General features: G+C 43.0%; 1 protein-coding gene across 1 annotated transcript in view; it reads left to right on the forward strand.

Moving 5' to 3' along the window:
* The first annotated feature begins 969 nt into the window (after nt 1-969).
* Nucleotides 970-12,981, forward strand: part of MEMO1 (mediator of cell motility 1) — a 30,670-nt gene continuing 18,658 nt past the window's right edge. The window contains exon 1 of the mRNA XM_032683248.1: nt 970-1,103. Within this exon, the coding sequence (XP_032539139.1) occupies nt 1,043-1,103 (61 nt within the window). The 5' untranslated portion in view covers nt 970-1,042. The remainder of the gene's footprint in view (nt 1,104-12,981) is intronic.

The following is a 12,981-nucleotide window of genomic DNA, read 5'->3' on the forward strand; positions in this document are numbered from 1 at the left end:
TTTTTCCCTCCCCGCTTTAGTACTGGCCACACTCCCCTCTCCAGTTCTGCCTCGTTAGCTATTTCGGGCCACGCCTGATGTCTCCATGGCAGCGGTCCATTCACCAAACCAATTAAAAAAAATAAAATTAAAAGGGTGAGGAAGTATGAGGCTGAGAAGGACACGAGACTTCCATACGGCTGCACTCCCGCGGCCCTCGCTCCATGCCACGGCGCCACGGGCGCCATGGCACGGGCAGGGAGGCGTCGGGAAGGATCCTGATTCAGAAATAGGGAGCCTCAGCCCAGCAAACGCCCTGTCCCCTCTGGGGATAGCGATGCCTTTGGAAAACGATGCTCTGTCCCTGCAGCCCTTAGCTCCCACGGTCCGTGCGGGGCCCGGGGAAGCGGCGGAGGCGCGAGATCCCGGGATAACCCAGCGGGCCTGGCCGGGTATCCCCCCGGCCCCCCCGCGCTCCCCTCGCCTGACCCGCGCCCGGAATCTGCCCCGCCACCACGGAGACACGGCCCGCCAATCAGCGCGCACGGCTCCCATCGCCACGGCAACGCACCGCCCAATCCACGGCCGGCTGTCCCGCCTGGCCCCGCCCCCTGCCCCGCTCCCCCGCGGGGCGGTGCCGGGCTCGTCAAGGCGGTGGGCGGGGCCGCCGGGGTGCGAGCGGCCAATCGCGGCGAGGCTTTTGCTTTGGTGCCCAATGGGGGCGCGGCGCCCGCGCGGCCCTTAGTCCACGGGAGCCGAGCGGGGCCAAACCCAGCTGCGGCCGCGGCCTCCTTCTCTGCGCGCCCCCCCACCCGCAGGCGCGGAGTTGGCGGCGGCGGCCTCGGGCTCTGTCCCCGCGTCCCCCCGTCGGGACCCCCCCCGCGGCCGTGCCCGGCCCCGCGCCCCCGGCCCGCGCCGCCCCGGCAGCGCCGCCTCCGCCCGCGGGGCCCGGGCCGTGCCGGGGGAGGAGGGGGAGCAGCGCCGCCGCCGCCGCCGCCGCCGCCGCGGGCGGGCCCGTCCCCCAGCGTCCCCCCCGAACACCATAGGCGGCTCCGGCTCCAAGATGTCCAACCGGGTGCTCTGCCGGGAGGCCAGCCACGCCGGCAGCTGGTACACGGCCTCAGGTACCGCCACCGGGCGCGGGGAGCGGGGCGCGGGCGGCGGGCGCTGAATCAGCACTTTGGGGCCGCCGGGGCCGTGGCCGGTACCGGGCGTGGGGAGGGGCCGCCGGCTCCGCCCCCGCCGGCACATGGCGGGCGGGGGGGCCGGGCGCGGTTACCGGCTGGGAGCGGGCGGAGCCGCGGTGCCCCCCGAGCACACCCCCGTGCCCCCCGGCTCGGCCGCCCTTCCCGGCGGAAAACGGGCGTTTGGTGGTGGCCAGGGCTGGGTCGCCTCCCCCCGGTGCTCCTCGTGTGCCTGCCCTGCCTGGCAGCCGCCGCGGCTCGCCGCAGCCCCGTGTGTGAGGCGGCGGTGTCGGAGCCCAGCCCCTGTGCTGTGCCTCGCACCGAGTGTTGCGCTCCGCTGGTGTCGGAGCACACGGACGGATCTCAGTGTTTTCCATGTGCTCTTATGGGGGTTTTTGTTGTTTTGTTTTTGTTTTTTTTCCCCCCCCGTGGGGAAATACCGCGCGTCTGGGGTGTTTCGCACGGTTAGAAGGCAGGTGAAGAGGTGTGAAAATAAGGAAATTTTACTTCGCTTCTTCTAGTCCAAGACGACCTTCTGTCTTTCTTCCCGAGATTTTTCTCTGGCAGTAGGGAAAAGTTATTAAGCAGTATTGCAGAGTGGGCTCTGTCCATTTAAACATGTGGTACTTGTAGGAGAATGGAAGAAAGACGCGGTGCTTTGGAGGGAGAGCTACCGCTCCCCTCAGCGTCCCCCCCCAAAAGAGGCAGAAACCTGTAATAATGTCTTGGTAGCTCGCATGTTTGGAAATAAGTTTTGTTGGGTTTTGGGGCAGAATTGCAGTTGTGGAAAGGATGCACGTCTGTCTTTTCAGAGCCGTTTGTAAGGAGATTTGTAAGGGATGTTCTTTTACTGGCCCCGGGAGTAAAGATGATTACAAAACTGCAGGTGAACGAGCCTAGATGAACAAGAGGCTGTCGTAATGAGCAGTTCAGAGTGGCACAAAAAACCCCAATAAAGCATGACATTCAGGATCCTAAAATGACGTTTAAGAAGAATTAGATGTGAGAAGTCATACACTTTTCTTGGCTATATATAATAGATGCAGTTTCCTCTCTCCTCCACAAATGGATGAATGAGGTATGAGGCAAAAATTGAAAGAGAAGAAAAGAAATACAGGGAGGAGGGTAACACAGGAAGAGGCGAATTGTGAGATAAATAGCTGGGCTTCAAATGGTGGCTAGGCAGTTTCGAGACAATAGAGGATGATTGTTTTCCTTCTGAACTTAATATTACAAACATAACGGTTGTGTCCATTAGAAAACTGGTCTCAAATCTTCGTGCGGTTTTTACAGCTTGCAATTACATTTTTTCCCAATGGTCTAGAAAGGTAGGTGGTACTCTCTTTACAGAAAACAAAAAAAACCCCATGTCAAAAGTTTAAAGACATGCAAGGACACCAAAACATCGAAGTTTTGTGGTAACACTAGCTTGTTTCTGCTATTTATGTTTTCATTTATGCAGAAAACTTATTTGCAATATGGAATGGCTACATGACCTTACACATAAATTTTGAAGTTTGTTTGATGTTGGACTTCATGCCAAGTTATTGATGGATACTTTCAAATAAGAATTTTATTTTTAAAAAAAAAAATAATTAAAGGGGCATGGATACTGTGTGGGACTGTTTTGTCAGATTTTGTTAGACTATACCCTGGTAAGTCTATGTGACTATTTTGGCCAGTACTAGTTGTTTGTGATAGGACATCCAAAAGCATGTTTCTCCCATTGCTTTTGGGAGAAAAGCAATGGCCTTTTGCTTACTGAGGAGATGTGGGATGGTTGCCCAGACACACTGCATGAAAAAAAACCAACAAACTGAATCATGTTGTAATAAATTATGACAACTGTACTTATGAGTTAAATTGTAACTCTTACAGTGTTTGCGGTGGGGGTAAGTGGTTGATGTTGCATAAGCTAGAGTTTTGGGAAATGTGTTTCCTTAAACAAGAAAAGAATATTATGTGTCTTGCTTTAGAACTGTCTTCTGCTGTTTACATGGCTACATGAGAGCAGGAATTCTGTCTGTTCAGTAAGACAAGGACTACTCATTATTGTTGCTTGAAAGCTAATTTTTGTGTGCCATTTAGGAGGGTACATCAAAACTCAAGAGAAAACAAATGGGGACCAAGAGGGTATGTGCTCATCATAGACTTAAAATCTTCCTGTATTTTAGACCAAGCTCACATGTCAGCTGCTATGTCAAAATTGTAACACAGGCTCCTGGATTGTACTACTTGAAGAAAGTGGATTTTACCATCTACTTTCCGGCTGCATAGCTTCAAGGATGGAGCTGAGGCAGGGATTAGAGTTTGAATTGTGGTAGTTCTTCACTGCATTCCCATGATTCTCTGGGGATTGTCTTTTCAAGTCCTCCTACCTCCTCCTTTCTTTGTGCTTACTGTCTCGGCCCAGAAGTGATTTGCTGTGTTATATATAAACTGGTTAGCATTTAAGCTTCCTGTTTCTTCAAAACTGCTTTCTTTCTGCAGAGCTGAGTTTGACTGCACAGGGCAAGCAGATGCCCTGGCTACCCTTATCCTGCTTCGTAGTTAAGGTGACCCCATCTGAAAGGGTATTGAGAAACATGATTTTTGAAGGATATTCAAAATTATTACATCATTACAGTTTAAAGGGGCTGTGTGAGGATGAGGTTGTTAAGTGGCAGTTTATACCTGGTACCTGAGCTATGCTGGATTGGGTAGGGGGTTGAAAAGTGAAGCACCAATTGCTATGCTGAAAAAAAAAAAAGTCTATGAGATCTGGCTTCAGAAGTCAGCCCTGGGAAAGAAGAGCCGAAGCCGGGAAGAAAAATGATGGATCCAGAAGGCAAACCAGCTTTTGTGACCAGAGGATATCCTTGAACTGGATTAGGTGGCTCCTGTGCAGTCCAGGAGTGGAAGCAGTATCAGAGGTGAAGCCACAACCAAGACCGAGCTACTACTCTTCATGGATGGTCAGTGTAATGTAGGTAAGAGGGTTTAGAAGAAATACCGCTTCTTGTCTTCAGAGACTGCTCGTTTCTATGGGACAGAAATTGCTTCAGTTGAAATTAGACTCTTGCTCCCCAACTTTATCCAGCTATGGGATATGCCTTGCTTAGGTTCTTCCTTGGAAAACAAACATGAACTACATTCTAATACAAATACACCGCCTACTTGTATGATGCTAATTAACACTGTAGAGCAGGTAAGACTGGCTGTGCAATTATGTACATCCAGGCATGTTCACATGTTAGAATGTTACATCTAAGTAAACAACTTTGTTGTTATTAGATAGAAAGGTGGGTCCCAGGGAGGAAAGCTCACTACTACCTACCCAAGGGAGCTGAGAAAGTGGCAAGGAGTAGACGATGGAATTCACAGTGGTGTTAGCATTTAACTGCCCATTTAACTGAACTGTTCTTCGTTCATAGTGTGCTATTGTAACAAAAAAAAAATTAAAAAGCAAGTTCCTTAAGAAGTTTCTGCAGGTGAGTTCAGGATGAAGAATTTAACCAAAATTATTGTCTTCCGTTCTCCTCTAGCATTTTTGGTGTGGGGAAGTTCATTTTCATTCCACATCAGTCCATGCAGCATTTTAATGAACTTAAGACGTGTACCTCAGGAGCATTTGCCTGACAACAAACTTAACAATGAAGTCTGCTCAGTTGTTCCTCCTCCTGTTTAGCAGCAGCACTGAGTATGAGAACCTTTACAACTGAGCTTCCTAACTGAAATAGTGACATACCTGTTGCTGATAGTAGGCCACTGGTTTAGACAACCTCATTTGTGATTTGCATCAATATGTCTGCTTTTAAAAAAAGTTAAAAATGGATTGTGACATGTCATTGCTTTTGTGGACTAGCAGCCTGGTGCACGGTGGCCACTGAAAACACTTGTAAAAATGAGATAAAAGCATACCAAGTAAATGAAAACGTCACCCTGTTTCACTACTGTCATATAGATTGTTGAGAAAATTAAACAGAAAATCACACTGTTGTGTAGTGAAAAATATTACATGCAGATTTATTTTTGGAAGAAAGTCCCACTCCTGCTGCGTTAATTCAACCACCTAGTGTCCAGACCTCTTGAGAAATTGATTTTGACCAGCAGGGGGAAGAGGAAGATTAAGGACAACTTGAAACAAAAATGGCATAATTTTCCAGGGCTTTGAATGCAGGATAGATACATTCCTAGATACAAAAAGAGCAGCTGAAATATGATGGGAATAACATGCTATCCTGAGCATGGACTATTTGCAGGACAGGGTGTGGATGCTCTATCCTGATTTAGTCTTCAGTGTAAGTAGATTCAGTGAGTGCTGGGCAGTTCTGTGGGGAATCAATCCATACGCTCCTGAAATGGAAATAAACATTAGCTATGTGCATCTTTTTTTCCTGTTTAGCATGCCATTACAAGTGAGATGTCACACATTAAAGTGCTTAACTTGGCTCATTGGCTGGCAGCTGGCATGCCTTGCCTGGCTCCTGGAAGTGCTAACTGAATACTGTACTGCTCTTTATGAAAGTGTGTGATAAGAGTTTTTGTCTCAACTTTTCCCCAGTCAGTGCTATTATACGGCACTGATACGGGCAAAAGACAAAGATTTTTAGTAGGCTCTTCCAGGTCACAGGAGTAAAATCAAATTGAGGGGGTGTGTATAAATAACAGTACTACATGATCTGAAACTTGCCCTGCAAAACAAGTTTGTTGTTGTTTTAGTTATGGCTTATTTCTCTGTTTTCCCTGACCAAGCCATAGTGGCCAGAGATGTGCTCTGTTAGCCTGTGCTAACAGGCTAACAGAGTTGTTTGAACTAGGAGAACCTTAATTTCCATAAGCTTATTAGTGCAAATGTGAGTTGGCAGAGTAATTGCTGTGTTGACTTGAAACACCATTGCACTTCTTGTCTTCAAAGCTTTTTCTTTTTTTTTTTAATGAGCAGTCAAGTAAATGGTCAGTAGATGTTTGAAGAGACTTTAAACTTAATAATATACTTGTGTTCAGGGTTTTCTGCTGCCCTGGCTTGTCAGTAAAAGAATCCCAAAGGAGGTGGGCAGTGACATCTTGTTGCTACCATTTGTAAGGATTGAGTTTCTAACTTGTTTGGACGAGAAATGCCAGATCTGTGGAATAACTGACTGTCATGCAGGCAGGGATATTTAGACCTTGTCTTTTGGGCAGAGGTCTGCATGATGATGGGTAGATCAGCTGGAAAGTAAAATGCTTTGGAGAACTTATGCGGATTGTGTGCCATGAATGATTGGTTTAGAAGTTAAATTTCCCTCAAAGTGGGCCACTATTTTATCATGTTTGCGATCTCTTCTACTCCTTTGTAATCCCCAGTAAGATCTGCATTAATGCTTTTTTTTGCTACCTTTGTACCAAATCCTGATTTTTTTTTCTGATGCCAAGGTAGGCAGCTTCAACGTGCAATAGCAGTGTGATTATGAAATAGTACGGATGTTTTCATTTGTACCTTCTGAGGCTTGGGGTCCCTGAAGACCATTTGAATGAATAGTGATGTAATCCCCTCATTTGTATGCTTGTTGGCATGAGCTGGAACTTCTCATCATCATTAAAGTGTGTACATTAGTTACATCTGTTTCTGCTCTGCCATGATGTCGCTGAAAGCTTGTAAGCAGTTTCTGAGGGCAAACACTGCTGCTGGGTTTGCTGACCCTCAATGTCTGCATCCTACCTTAACTTAGAGTAGAAACCCTTCTCTGTAGTGTTTGGATCTGGATCTCTGCAGCTGCTGAAGTGATTAGAAGGGAGTAACGTGTGTGACTGTGTGTGGTTAGACTACGAAGGCAGACGAGGGGTTGAAGAAGATGTTCTCTATGTCATGAAAGAGTCTTTATGAAAGTGCTTTCCTCTGGTCTGCCGAGAACCCCTGGCATGTTCCCCAACATTGGAATAACTCATCACTGCTCATTCATAAATGTAATATAAAAGTGGTGAATCACCATGTTGTTTGTAGATGGTCACAGATAAATGGATCCAGGAAAACATGGGAAAAGCATGTGAGGATCACTGAAATGAGACATAATTTAGTGGTAGACTTGGCAGTGTTAGGCTTATGGTTGGACTCTATGATCTTAAAGGTCTTTTCCAACTGGAATGACTCTATGATCTCTGCTGTAGTGAAAGGAGCTTTCTGCAGTAGCAGAATAATTAATGTACTGATCGTGAAATCTTAATGTTGTGACATTAGCCGAAGCATTACAAATACAACTGTTAACTTAAGTGCTTACCTTGCAATCTGTGAACGACTAATCATAATGTCTTACAAATTTATAAAGTATTTGCTTTGCAGTGTTAAATACCAAATGTAATATCTCTCTCCGTTTGGTCATTTAACTTTTCTAGGCATTTTATGGGGAAACTGGATGTGTCATTGCTGACTCTCTCATGAATTAAACATGGAACACAGTATTAATATGCAGACTGTATTATTTAGCATTGTATGCTGCAAAAATATACTGGAATAATTCAAAATACTGTTTCTAGGCTATTATTTCTACCTGAATCACTTAAATACAGTCAAAATCAAAATACTCCATGGAAAGAATGTAGATTCAACTTTAATGTACAGTTGGAATTGAAAAAGAGCTTTCATTTGGTGTAGTTCTGGTATCATTAAAATAGACCTGCAAGTATCACTTAGTGAATACTTTCACAAATTCCATTTACATTTAGCATGTATTGGAGCCAAAATCTCTTTCTCAGATGTATGAAACAGAAGGTCATTTGTTTGGATCTCTGAATGACCCGGCTGCTAAGTTTTTTTATTAAGTTAGGTAGGTGCATGTTGGTTGATATTCTTAATGAGTGATGTTATAGTTTGATCTTTTAATTTCCTATTAACTTTCAGGAAAGGAAATTCAAGAGCTAGTGGAATATTGGAAAACTGGGACATGCAAGTAAGAACTGTCACCAAAGCAGATTTTGATGTCTGTTTCAATGTCTTTGTTGTAGCTTCAGGGGGTTTTTTCCCCCCATTCAAGCATTACCTGGTGTTTTTATTTCCATATGACAATGTGTATAAATAGGAATTTATGTAGCATCAGTGTAATCTCTATTTGTATCTTAATTTTTTTTTCCCCTGGTCCTAGTTTACCTAGGTAAATTTCTGACTTGCTTATAGTCTGATTTCTAATTTTATCAATACTGCAAGAGAGTATATGCTAGCAGTAGAGAATGTGCCCATCAGCACGAGTTGCTGGAAATCACATTCTATTCCTGAGAAATCCTAGTCTTTGCATAGCTAAAACATGTTTTTCTTATTCAAGGATTTGGCTTTTGTTGTGTTAAGAAACAGATTTTTTTTTTTTTTTTGCAAGTGAGGTTTGTGTTCTTGAAAAAATCCTTATACTTTCTGCATTTTTAACTGAGAAACTGGTTAGTCCTCTATCATGTTTCATATTGGATTTTGCCTAACAACTGAATTTTGAATTCCCCTTCAAAACTGTGGAGAGAAGAATTCCCTTTGTTCCGGTTATTAAACTAACTGCATGCCAGCCCCCGGAGTTTCATTGTTGCTTTGATTTTTCTAACACTCTAAAAGAATAAAGACTTACTTCTTAGCACATATGCTGTAATATTTATTAGAAGCATTCGTGAGGTGCAAACTCTCTCATCTATTGATAAAGGTAGTTAAAAGATTTTGCTGAGGAAGACTCAGCAAAAGGTGTTTGCTCCTGTAGGGGAGGAGAAATGTAAAAGCTGTCAAGTATAACTGTGAAGGCTGGGGACTGCAGCACTAGTGTCATTGTGCTCCAGCATTACTTGGATTGATGCAAGTGCTGTACATGTGCAGCCAAGGGAGACCTGAGCAATTTTCCCTGGTGCTGCTCCGAATTTCACTTGAGGCTTATCCTCTTTCAGTAAGAAAAGTGTTCACTGAGACTGAGGATTCAGAATAAACACTGAGTTTTTCCTACCAGTCTTAAAATGTATGTTTTGTACAAGTAACGGTGGCTGCCGGAAAAGGAGCAAATTCCCATTATATTGTTGTCATGGTTTGAGATCCTCAAAATCCAATTCCCTAGTCTAAACCCCCTCCCACATCTCAACCTAGTGTAATGCCAATTCTCTTGGCATATAAGCACTTCATCCTCATTGATAAGGTGAGGTTGGCTGTGGAAAGAATGTGCTCATTTGGCTTAACCCACAAAGCCTGGACCATGACAGCTGTAAATTGGTGATGAACGTAACCATGTCACTACCACGTCTTTGTGTTATTATTCACAGTGGCAGGCATTTAACGTGGAAGGATTCTTTCTTACTTACTCTAGAGCTTTGTGATGAGAGAATGCTGATCGTAAAAATAAGCCTAGTGGAGACCTGGTATGTGCTTGCAATTATTGTAAAATTTGGCATAATTTCTGCTGGTTTTCAAAATAAAACAGGATGTGAAATACCCACAAATAGTGTCAGAAATCTTCAGTTACGTGACTGTATTTATACCTGACTTCACAGGATTGAAATGCAGATCTTAATATTATGTACTTCAGTAAAGCTCATATTTTGCTGCCTCATCTTCCTGTTGTCAATAAAAGGTCTGATCTTACAGTATTGATGCTAAAGTGTATTGATTGTTGCATCCAGAAATTGCATCCATAAGGTTTTCTGTCCTGTCTGGGTTAGTCTTAAACCCCCTCTTGCTCTCCTATCAGCTTTCTTAAGCTGGGCCTTCTACCTGAGGCTCAAGGAGGTGGGACCTCTTCTACTTCCCACCACCACAGCAAGAGGATATGTGGGTGGCAACGCCATACATTGTCCAAGCTGGTCAGCTTAGGAGATGGATATTTACTGCAGTTGTCTTGATGATTATTTGCAAATACTACTTTTCCAGTTTAACTTAATTTAAATATGACAAAAATTTACTTATAGAGCGCTTTGTGAAGAAGCTACTCATCTCCTATAATACAATTCCATATGGCAGAGCATAACTGCTGTGATAGTGTGGGTTTATTTATATTTTGTATATCCAATTCAAATATTTTGACTTTAGCCTTAAGCATGCTCATGTTTGAGAAATTGGAAGAAAAACTTCTCTGAGTGCTTCAAGAAAAAGTTGATGCTAATTTAGTAACAAGAAAATTACAGTTCTAGAGTATTCCCCTTAAAGTATTTGTAAGCATAGGAACCTGCAGGGAGGCCACACTCCTGTCAGTTCATGTGGGTGCTGTTTGATTATTTCCCTCTTCCACCCCCCCTTTAGCTAAAAGGTCAGATGGGTTTTTGTACTCTTCATTCTCTCTCTCTGAGAGATTTGATTACGTATTTTATTAAAATAGTACAGATAAGTATAAGTTGGAAGTTTACATTAGGTTGAAGTTAATTATTTAAAGACACCTTGTAGTTGCATTAAAGGGAAAAAATCTGAGAGCAGATGTTGTTACTTGGTCCTTAAGCAAATCCTGACAGAAGTTTCATCCCATGAGTCATACAGATCTGTTATTTTACTGCCTCTAAGAAGAAAATGTTACTTTGTTAGAGTGTGTGCCTGTAATAGCAGTCTGAGCAAACCTGGACATCTTATTCCACTATTACACTGTAAGATCAGAAGTTCTGGGCAGATTTGACCAATCATGAAATTTCCTTTAAACTGTTTAGCAAGTTACCTGATTTGTCTCAACCAAAGACAAATCGCCTTAACCACCTCCTTAATCAAAAATCCTTGCTAAAGAAGGGATGGAGGAAGGCCAAGCACAGTGCCCTGTTGGGGAAGAGGGTCACTCTTTGCCTGGCAAGTTTTGCCCCTTCTGCTGTTGTGCTGCCTGTGGATCCTCTTCTTTGAGGAGATTGGGTCAGGTGGTGCAGAGTAATATTTTGTTCAAGTCTGGGTAGTAAGTGTTTCGGGGAAAAAAAAACCAAAACAAAACCAGCTGTGTCCTCCTAAAGAACTTAATTCAGAAAGTATCTTACCCTTCTACATATTTTGGGAGAATGAGGAAGTAAAATTTTTTAGGTGATTCGTGTCTTCGCTTAAGTATATAACATAAAAATGGTAATACTGTAAAAGAGTACTGTTTTGTTAGTCTCCTAGTAGCTTAGAAAGAGGATGGAAATAGAGAGATCGTTTTATTTTTACTTAGCTTCCACAACAGCCTCCATTTTCTAAGATGTCATTATCCTTATCTCTATAGTATGTCTCTGCTGCTTGTAATTTCCCCAAGCAACAGAAGCAGTAGAACCAAGTCGATGTGTGGTGATTTTTTTGTAACAATTTCATCATTTCACAAAATCACTGTATTACAGGAGTGACAAGTGGCTAATCAGTGTCACTCTTTTGTCTTGTTAGAGCTCTAGACAGTAACTAAGGCATTCAAGGGATTGAAGGCTTAGGGAAATGGTTTTGCATTAGTTCACCTTCATGTAACAAGATAGGAGTCTTCACAACTACAGAAGTTGTCCTTTCTCAGGAAGCACATGGATTTAAGTTTTGTGTAAAAACCAGTGGCTTTGACACCCCCACCCTTCACCCACGGGTTTTCTAGGGAAGGCTTTTTGGCTATGCCTGGTCAGTGACTGATTGGATTCTGCAAAAGCTGACATCTTTGCTCTGGCTCTCTGTAGTTCTTGTCAGCCTTTTGGAGAGCTGTCAGCTTGAGATTGGAACTGTTTGGAACATATCTGTGAAACTGTTTCAGATACTTAATTTGTTTTCGACTTTAACAGGAAGCTGGTAGTTTCCCTGCCTGGGGAAGATAGAAAAATCTACAATGTGCATGGAAGAAGAAAAGTGTCTGACTGCACCAAACTTTACAGATAAACTCTGCTGACATGTAATTTTGTCAAAAGCATAGTGTCTGCTGAAAAAAGTACATCTATTTTCTCTTTGTTAATGGTATTTTACTTCTAACAATAGTAGCTGCATGAGTTTTACTTGAAAGCTTGCTTTGTGTTATTTAATATAATGAATGTTGCACTGTATTTGTGAGACTTGCCTGTTCAGGACAAGCTTTACATCAGAAAGTTTTCTTGTGATGGGAAATAATCAAAATGTGGTTTGATTGGGTTTCTTTGTTGTATTTCTAAAGGCATTTTTATCACCTGTCATGCTTGAATTGAAAATATTTGACACTTCTTGAGGTATTTTTAAATTTAGTTTTAAAAAGATTAAATACTGGATTGACCAATTATCAAAGTTAATGTTGCCAAGGTGTTCATGTACTTGTAGTATATGTTGATTGATCAGAAGTGAAGGCGTTAGTATAAACGTGGTGTCTTCTCACTTTTAGCTTTTTCCTGTGTATTTACAGATTTTCCAGGTTACAGTGTGTTTTGTATTCTGCTCTTACACTTGCTTGATAATAGTAAAGAATTTATTACTGTAGCCATTGACTATCATGTCAATATGTAAGGCCTTTGTATTATGTCATCTTCCCGTATCGGGCTCCCTTGGTGTAGGTCATCTTAACTTTTACTTCTGAATTCTGCAAATATGGTTATCAGAGGAGTCAGTCATCTGTTACCATCTCTTTTGAAATCAGCAGCCATCCTTTCTAGTGGTGAAATGGTGTGTTTGTTAGTCCCCATAGAGCAAGAAACAATAAGTGTGTGTTTGGATGTGCAGTAAATGAACTTCCTAGAACAGGAGATTGAAATTTTACTACTGTAACCTCTAACATTGCAGGGTTGGGTTTTTTTTTTGTTGTTGCACTGGGGTTTTTGGGGTGCTGTTTTTTCTGTTTGGTTATTTTTACATTTAAACCCAACCTTTAATGTTTAAGATGACTTTTAAATCTGCTGGACTTTTAAACTTTATTTATTAATTCTTGAGATATATTAGATTCTTCTGTGGCTTCAGTATTTCCTGGTCTCTTCA

Source organism: Chiroxiphia lanceolata, chromosome 3 (genome assembly GCF_009829145.1).
Source record: "Chiroxiphia lanceolata isolate bChiLan1 chromosome 3, bChiLan1.pri, whole genome shotgun sequence".
Classification (NCBI taxonomy): domain Eukaryota; kingdom Metazoa; phylum Chordata; class Aves; order Passeriformes; family Pipridae; genus Chiroxiphia; species Chiroxiphia lanceolata.